The following is a 7,355-nucleotide window of genomic DNA, read 5'->3' as shown; positions in this document are numbered from 1 at the left end:
GGACTGCGGGAGCCACGGCGGTGCTGGCCGGGCTGGGTCTGGTGCGGTGGGCAGAGATGAAGGAGCAGCCTCGGTGGTAGCAGCAGCAGCAATTACAACGGGAAAAGCTGTGGGGAAAGGAGGACGAGGAAGATCTGGCAAGGCGGTGCGAGCACTTCATGGCTCCTCCGGTGAGCGGATTGCGAGAGCTGCGCGACTGGGGCGGAGACATGCGAAGTCGCATGGAGCTTCTCATAATGGAGACGCAGAGCCAGGTGTGCAAGGCGCTGGCCCAGGTTGACCGCGGCGCCGCTTTCACCGTGGACCTCCTTGGAATCGCCTTGGAATGCTGGAACCAGCTGGTTGCTGAGCGGAGCTTCCCCCAGGCATCTAGGGGGATATTACCAACGCTCTGACTTCCCCAGACCAATGGGGCTCGCCATCACTGGGGGTCAGCTGGGGAAGTTGGAGCGTCGGTAATATCCCCCTAGATGCCTGGGAGAAGCTCCGCTCAGCAACCAGCTGGTTCCAGCATTCAGCAGCATGCAGCCTTGACTAGATCGGCACAGCTTCCTGTCAATGTTGTTGGCGCTTCCATAGCGTCATCAGTCAGTGCCAGCAATTCAGATTCATGAAGCTGTGCGGATCTCGACAAGGCTGCATGGGTGAAGGAAAAAAACCTGGTACAAAATAGCCCTCTTGCCACTACACGTAGCGTAGCCCATTACCTTTCTCTACAGTACAGCAACAATACATACAGTACAGCAACAGTACATACAGTATAGTAAACAAATATAACAGTCAAGACCCCATCATGGCTCCACCAGCAAGAAGAAAGAAATATGAAGCCAGTTTTAAACTTAAAGTTGTAAACTTTGCCATGGAACATAATAACTGTGCTGCTGCAAGACAATATGGAGTAACAGAAAAGATGGTTCGGGACTGGAAAGCAAATGTAAAAGCATTAAAGAGTATGCCAAGGGGTAAGTGTGCATTAAGAAGAGGCACCCCACATTGGCCAGAACTCGAAAAACATGTAGCAGACATGGTGAATGAGCATTGCCAAAACGGTTATGTAGTTACACGAAATAAAATACGTTTGTTTGCACTTCAGTGGGCCAAATCTAACCCAGATCACAGCAACAGATTTAAGGCCACTGTATCCTGGTGTACTAGATTCTTGGAAAGGCATAATTTGGTTCTGAGGCAAAAGACAAAAATTGCACAAAAATTACCTGCAGATCTTGATGCCAAAGTAAATAGTTTCCATCGATATGTAATAAAACAGCGCAAGAAACATGGCTATGCGTTAAGTAGTATCGGAAATATGGATGAAACTCCAATGAATTTTGATATGATTGGAAATAAAACTGTCCATCCAAAAGGTGAAAAAACAATTTTAATTAAAACAACAGGACATGAGAAGTCCAGTTTTACAGTGGTACTAGCATGCACAGCTGATGGCTCCAAACTGAGACCAATGATTATTTTTAAAAGAAAAACAATGCCGAAACTAAAGTTCCCTGTTGGTTGTTTTGTACATGTGAATGAAAAAGGCTGGATGGATGAAGAAGGGGTAAAGCTATGGCTTGATAATATATGGAGCAGGCGACCAGGTGGACTTATTCAAAAACGTAGTCTACTGGTGTGGGATATGTTCAGGGCTCATTTAACTCCCAGCACCAAGCAAAGGCTTGCAAGAATAAACACAAATGCGGCAGTTATTCCTGCAGGATTGACATCGTTGGTACAGCCACTGGATGTGTGCCTAAACAAGCCATTTAAAGATCGCATTCGAGAACAGTGGAATGAGTGGATGGTTAGCTGTGAAAAGTCATTCACAAAAGGAGGAAACATGCGTGCTCCACAGTTGGATGTTTTGTGCAAGTTTGTCATAAAAGCCTGGAATGATATTGATGCAGAAACAGTAATCAAGTCTTTCAAGAAGTGTGGCATATCAAATTCATTAGATGGTATGGAGGACGACTACTTGTGGCAAGATGAAGAGGAAGCCGAAGCTGAGACCACACCATCTGATACGGAATTAGATCCATATGATGACTGCCTTACAAATGTATCACAAGATGTCCTTGATGTACTTATGATATCAGATGACGAACAGGAGGATTTTGAAGGCTTTTAAAGGGAAACTGTCACGCCAGCAAAACCTGTAAAAATAGCTTGCAGTTATGATGGGTGTTACTGACTCGCCAGGGACTTGCCCGGCACTGGCTCTCTATTGTTTGTTATCTTCCTCCTATCATAATCAGTTCCAGTTTGGTTGACAGCTTAGAAAACAAACAGCATGGCAGCTCCCATGGGTTTATTGTCTTATCCTTCCTTTCAGCTTTAGAGTGAATTAGGAAAAGTTTAATCCAATTGCACTGTTTTATGTTGACATGTTTGATGACAAACAGCCTTATGTTTATAAGTGACAGTTTTCCTGCTAAGTACCTGCGTGTCATAAGCATTTGAATTAAAATTACCATATTGAAATCAAATCTGATGTTTTTTAATTTTTATTTGGTGTGCGTTGGAAGAGGGGTAGTCTTATACGGCGAGTATAGCCCAAACCCTATATTTTAACAGGAAAAGTAGGGGGTCGTCTTATACGCCCAGTCGTCTTATACGCCGGAAAATACGGTACTCTGTTTCCAACATGAAAAGGTTTGGGTTCCATCCTTTTCTTGTCAGCTTGAATTTTAAAAGCTTCTCTAGCTGTCAGATCCCTAAAAGTGATACTGCCATTCAAGTGAAGGAAGGGGGGACTTGGATGGCCTGTGTCATCAGATATTTTACAACCTATATCCTGGCGCCAAGGAAGCCTGAGATTCCCTTTACCTGCAGGAATTTATATGATAGCCATGTGGGTTGTCTCACTTTAAAGGGAAGTGGTGGGAATGCATGTGTGTTCGGGTTCTCAAAGGAAATAGTAAAGAAAACATCTTCACACTTGTGTATTGGCTGAAATCCGCATTCTGACCTAAAGGGAGGGGTCTCTACCACTTTAATCCTACTGCTTTGCCTAAGGGCATTCAGATTGTGCTTTAACTGGATGGTTTTCACTTCTGCTTAATAAAAGAATCCTTTTGAACAACTACGTTTCAAGAGTTCGTACTTTCTTAAGTTGGAAGGAGAGGCGATCCTTACAGAAAGCACAATCTGCAAAACGGTCAACCCAGAGAAGCAATCTTTGCTCTACTGAGGGGACCTTGCAAACCATGTCTGAACAAAGCAGAGAGCTGGGAGAAACCGATTGCTGGGGAGAGACAGCAACCGCCACCCAGTCGGATGCCTGCCTCGTGCGACCCATCGGAGAGGATGAGGTAACCCTGGAGAATCCTGAAAAGCCCCGCTGGTCAATTGGCATCGGGAAGAAAGATGGCTGGGATGAGAGAACCAGAGGAGTCACCCTCAACCGTGGCAACCGAAAACCGGGGTGGAAACTGGAACTAGAAGCCCTTACTGACCAGGGGGGGCTGACCGAAGCACCCCTGAGGGAGGACTATCTGAAGAGGCATGTAACCCAATTGGTGATGGAGACTTTGGAAAATCTTAACATCCGAAGGGAGCCAGGACAACAACCAAAGAGCACTGAAAGGGCAGCAGTCATGGATGATGCCAGGGGAGGCACCCCCCTCCTGGAGGCCGCCTATCGAGCGGATGGTGCAGCAGCTACGGGAGAAGACCCAGCAAACCCTCCCCCCCAGGCAGCACGCACACGGGCGCCCATTCCCAACCAACCCCGGGCTCCTCAGCTGGAAAGAGAAACTCCCCCTCTTGGGGTGAAGTTTGATGGGAATCCGCAACAATTAGGATTCTTTGTGGCACATGTGCTCACCTACATGCAAGAGTATGGGCGTGATTTCCAAACCCAAGGCTCCCGAGTGCGAGTTGTGACCCTAGCCCTAGAGGGTGCCGCAGCCAGATGGATGGTGACCCTACATAATGCCAACGCACCAGAACTGCGGAATTTCGACCATTTCATGATGGCCCTGCGACGTCGGTTCGAGGACCCACTGGCAGATCGCAAAGCACGTGACCGCATTAAGGTGGTGAGGCAGGGGCGACGGCCAGTAGCAGAGTATACCGAAGAATTCCGGGACCTCGCGTGTCGTGTGCACTGGCCGGAAGATATTTTGGTGAGCTGTTTCAAGGATGGACTGAGTGATGATCTATACAATGCCTGCGTGGCCCGAGGGACACCGAATGACCTACATGAATGGTATGTCACTGCCGAAGAAGCTGAGATCGATATGGCCAGAAACCAGTATCGAGCGGGGCGAGCATGGAAGAAATCCTCACCCCAATGGAAGCAAGAGCCCCACAAACCACAAACCGCATTCTCCCCGAGATCTTCAGCCTGTTTCAAGTGTGGAAAAGAAGGGCACCGAGCTGCAGAGTGTCGTTCGCAAACACCCGCCCGGAACCACCCACCAGGGGAGGGTCCTGGAAAACCGGGTCGGCATGGGAAGGAAACTGCCCTGAGGAGCAGGGAGACCATAGAAGTCCCATCCTCTCCCCTCTTTGGGGAAGAAACCCTGGCATCTGAACAGGAGGAATCACACTCGTTCGGAAGCGATCCAGATGATGAGCCACTGGTAAGCAAACCAATTAAACCGCTTACCCTCCCCTTAAGACTATTTATCCCAAACCAGGACAGGGAGATAAGTATCCCCACCCTAGTGGATTCGGGGTGCACCCGTTGTTTGATCAGCCCAACCTTAGTAGGGAAGTTAGGGATTAACGTAAGAAAGCTGAAAACCCCCATTGCTTTCTGCCAACTAGATGGGTCAATAGCAGGAGGGGAGCCGGCTTCTCTGGCCACCGTGCCTCTACATATAGGCATTGGAAGCCACAAGGAAAGGCTTACCTTTATAGTGGCACCTGGCATGGAATGGCCATTGGTTCTGGGCCTTGCGTGGCTAAAAAGATGGAACCCACAAATCAATTGGAAACAAGGCATCATAAAATTTCAGAGGAAGGTGACTTTTGCTGAGTATCCACATAAAGGACTTGAGGGGGCAGAGAATCGAGAAACGGCCATGCCTGGTCACGCCACACCAACTGAGGGCATACCCATAGAATACAAGGATTTAGCTGAGGTTTTTAGCGAAAAATAAAATACCTCCCGGGGGGGGAAAAACTTTCTGGCGGATGCGCTATCCAGAAAACCGCAATACATTCGTGCAAGGTCAGACGTAATCAAACCTATAGTACAAAACAGTCAACTAGCCGCTAAAGTAGTCACCAGATCCCAGAAAAAACAAGAAACAGTGACAGACAATGACATCACCCAAAATTTTAAACAAGCATTGGCCACTGATGAATGGTTTTTGAACAACAAATCCAGCTGTCTGATGAAAGAAGACTTGGCTTGGGTGGGGGGGAAGTTGTATGTCCCTGCAAGCCAAAGACTATGCTTAATGGTACGGTGCCATGACTCCAAATTAGCTGGACATTTTGGGTTTGTGAAAACTTTACACCTGATTAAAAGACAATTCTGGTGGCCATCACTAAAAAAGGACATAGAAAGCTATGTAGCTAGCTGCCCCATTTGTGCAGCAGCAAAAAGACGCCAGGGGAAATCCCCAGGTCTATTGCAGAAGGTAGCTGAACCTGCAGCGCCTTGGAGAGAGATTGCTATGGATTTCATCGTGGAATTGCCAAACAGTGAGGGAAATACTGTTATTTGGGTTGTGACAGACCTATTTTCAAAACAGGCACATTTTATACCCTGCCAAAAGATCCCAACTGCTAAAAGTTTAGCCAAATTATTCCTAATACACATTTATCGACTTCATGGTGCTCCACAAAGGATCATATCCGACAGAGGGGCTCAATTCACCTCCAACTTTTGGAGGGCGTTTTTGGGCTTACTTGGTACTGGCCAGGGGTTGAGCACCTCTTTTCATCCGTGTACTAATGGAAATTCTGAAATTTTGAACTCGGTACTAGAACAGTATTTAAGATGTTTCATTAATTTTCAACAGGATAACTGGACCGAACTTTTGCCTTTTGCTGAAGTTGCGTTTAATAATGCTGTACATTCAAGCACTGGTTTTACCCCTTTTAGAGTAGCAACAGGCCAGGATTTCAGCCCCATGCCTGAACTACCCACAGAAGAACCCACCATCCCCTCACTTAAGGAGTGGATGGATAATTTGCGAAACACGTGGCCAGTGGTTAGATTAGCCTTACAGGAAGCTAGAGAAGCTTTTAAGATTCAAGCTGACAAGAAAAGGATGGAACCCAAACCTTTTCATATTGGAGACAGAGTATACTTATCTACAAAATTCTTGAAATCATTACAACCATCAAAGAAACTAGGGCCAAAGTTCGTTGGACCTTTCCCCATCACTAGAATCATAAATCCAGTAGCAGTTGAACTACTTCTTCCAAAGACACTCAGGCAGATCCACCCAGTATTCCATATCAGTTTACTCAAACGAGAAGTAACCTCATCCCTCAGACCACCTGCATCTACACCATCTGTTCCCATCATGATTGAAGGTGAACAACACTTTGAAATCAAGGAAATCCTTGATTCTAGGATCCACAGAGGGAAAGTCCAATACTTAGTTGCTTGGAAACATTTACCATCAGCACACAATGAATGGGTCGCTAAACACCACGTTAGGGCTCCAACCTTGCTGAGAAAATTTCACTCCCAATACCCTAACAAACCTTGTTGATCTACTATCATGAAATCTTGAAATCTTGTGTATATTTGTTTTTGTTTTTTTTTACAGGTGGACCCTTTTGTTTTCTAAGGAGGGTAGCATGTCAGATCCCTAAAAGTGATACTGCCATTCAAGTGAAGGAAGGGGGGACTTGGATGGCCTGTGTCATCAGATATTTTACAACCTATATCCTGGCGCCAAGGAAGCCTGAGATTCCCTTTACCTGCAGGAATTTATATGATAGCCATGTGGGTTGTCTCACTTTAAAGGGAAGTGGTGGGAATGCATGTGTGTTCGGGTTCTCAAAGGAAATAGTAAAGAAAACATCTTCACACTTGTGTATTGGCTGAAATCCGCATTCTGACCTAAAGGGAGGGGTCTCTACCACTTTAATCCTACTGCTTTGCCTAAGGGCATTCAGATTGTGCTTTAACTGGATGGTTTTCACTTCTGCTTAATAAAAGAATCCTTTTGAACAACTACGTTTCAAGAGTTCGTACTTTCTTAAGTTGGAAGGAGAGGCGATCCTTACACTAGCTTCCTTTAAAGCTAGTCTAACCACTGGCCATGTGTTTTGCAAATTATCCATCCACTCCTTAAGTGAGGAGATGGTGGGTTCTTCTGTGGTAGTTCAGGCAGTGCTTGAATGTACAGCATTATTAAATGCAACTTCAGCAAAAGGCAAAAGTTCGG

At 46.2% G+C, this 7,355-nt stretch overlaps 1 protein-coding gene across 1 annotated transcript; it reads left to right on the top strand.

The window, feature by feature from the left end:
• The first annotated feature begins 2,709 nt into the window (after positions 1–2,709).
• Positions 2,710–7,141, top strand: LOC148116664 (uncharacterized). The gene is made up of 2 exons (XM_087882208.1): positions 2,710–4,580; positions 6,732–7,141. Exons 1-2 carry the CDS (start codon positions 3,201–3,203, stop codon positions 6,750–6,752), a joined length of 1,401 nt encoding a protein of 466 aa, XP_087738334.1. The 5' UTR covers positions 2,710–3,200; the 3' UTR covers positions 6,753–7,141.
• The last annotated feature ends 214 nt before the right edge of the window (positions 7,142–7,355 follow it).

Source organism: Pantherophis guttatus, chromosome 1 (assembly GCF_059756535.1).
Source record: "Pantherophis guttatus breed Tessera chromosome 1, ASM5975653v1, whole genome shotgun sequence".
Taxonomy (NCBI): domain Eukaryota; kingdom Metazoa; phylum Chordata; class Lepidosauria; order Squamata; family Colubridae; genus Pantherophis; species Pantherophis guttatus.
Note: the sequence above shows the minus strand (reverse complement) of the source record. Positions and strands in the feature narration are given on the sequence as shown.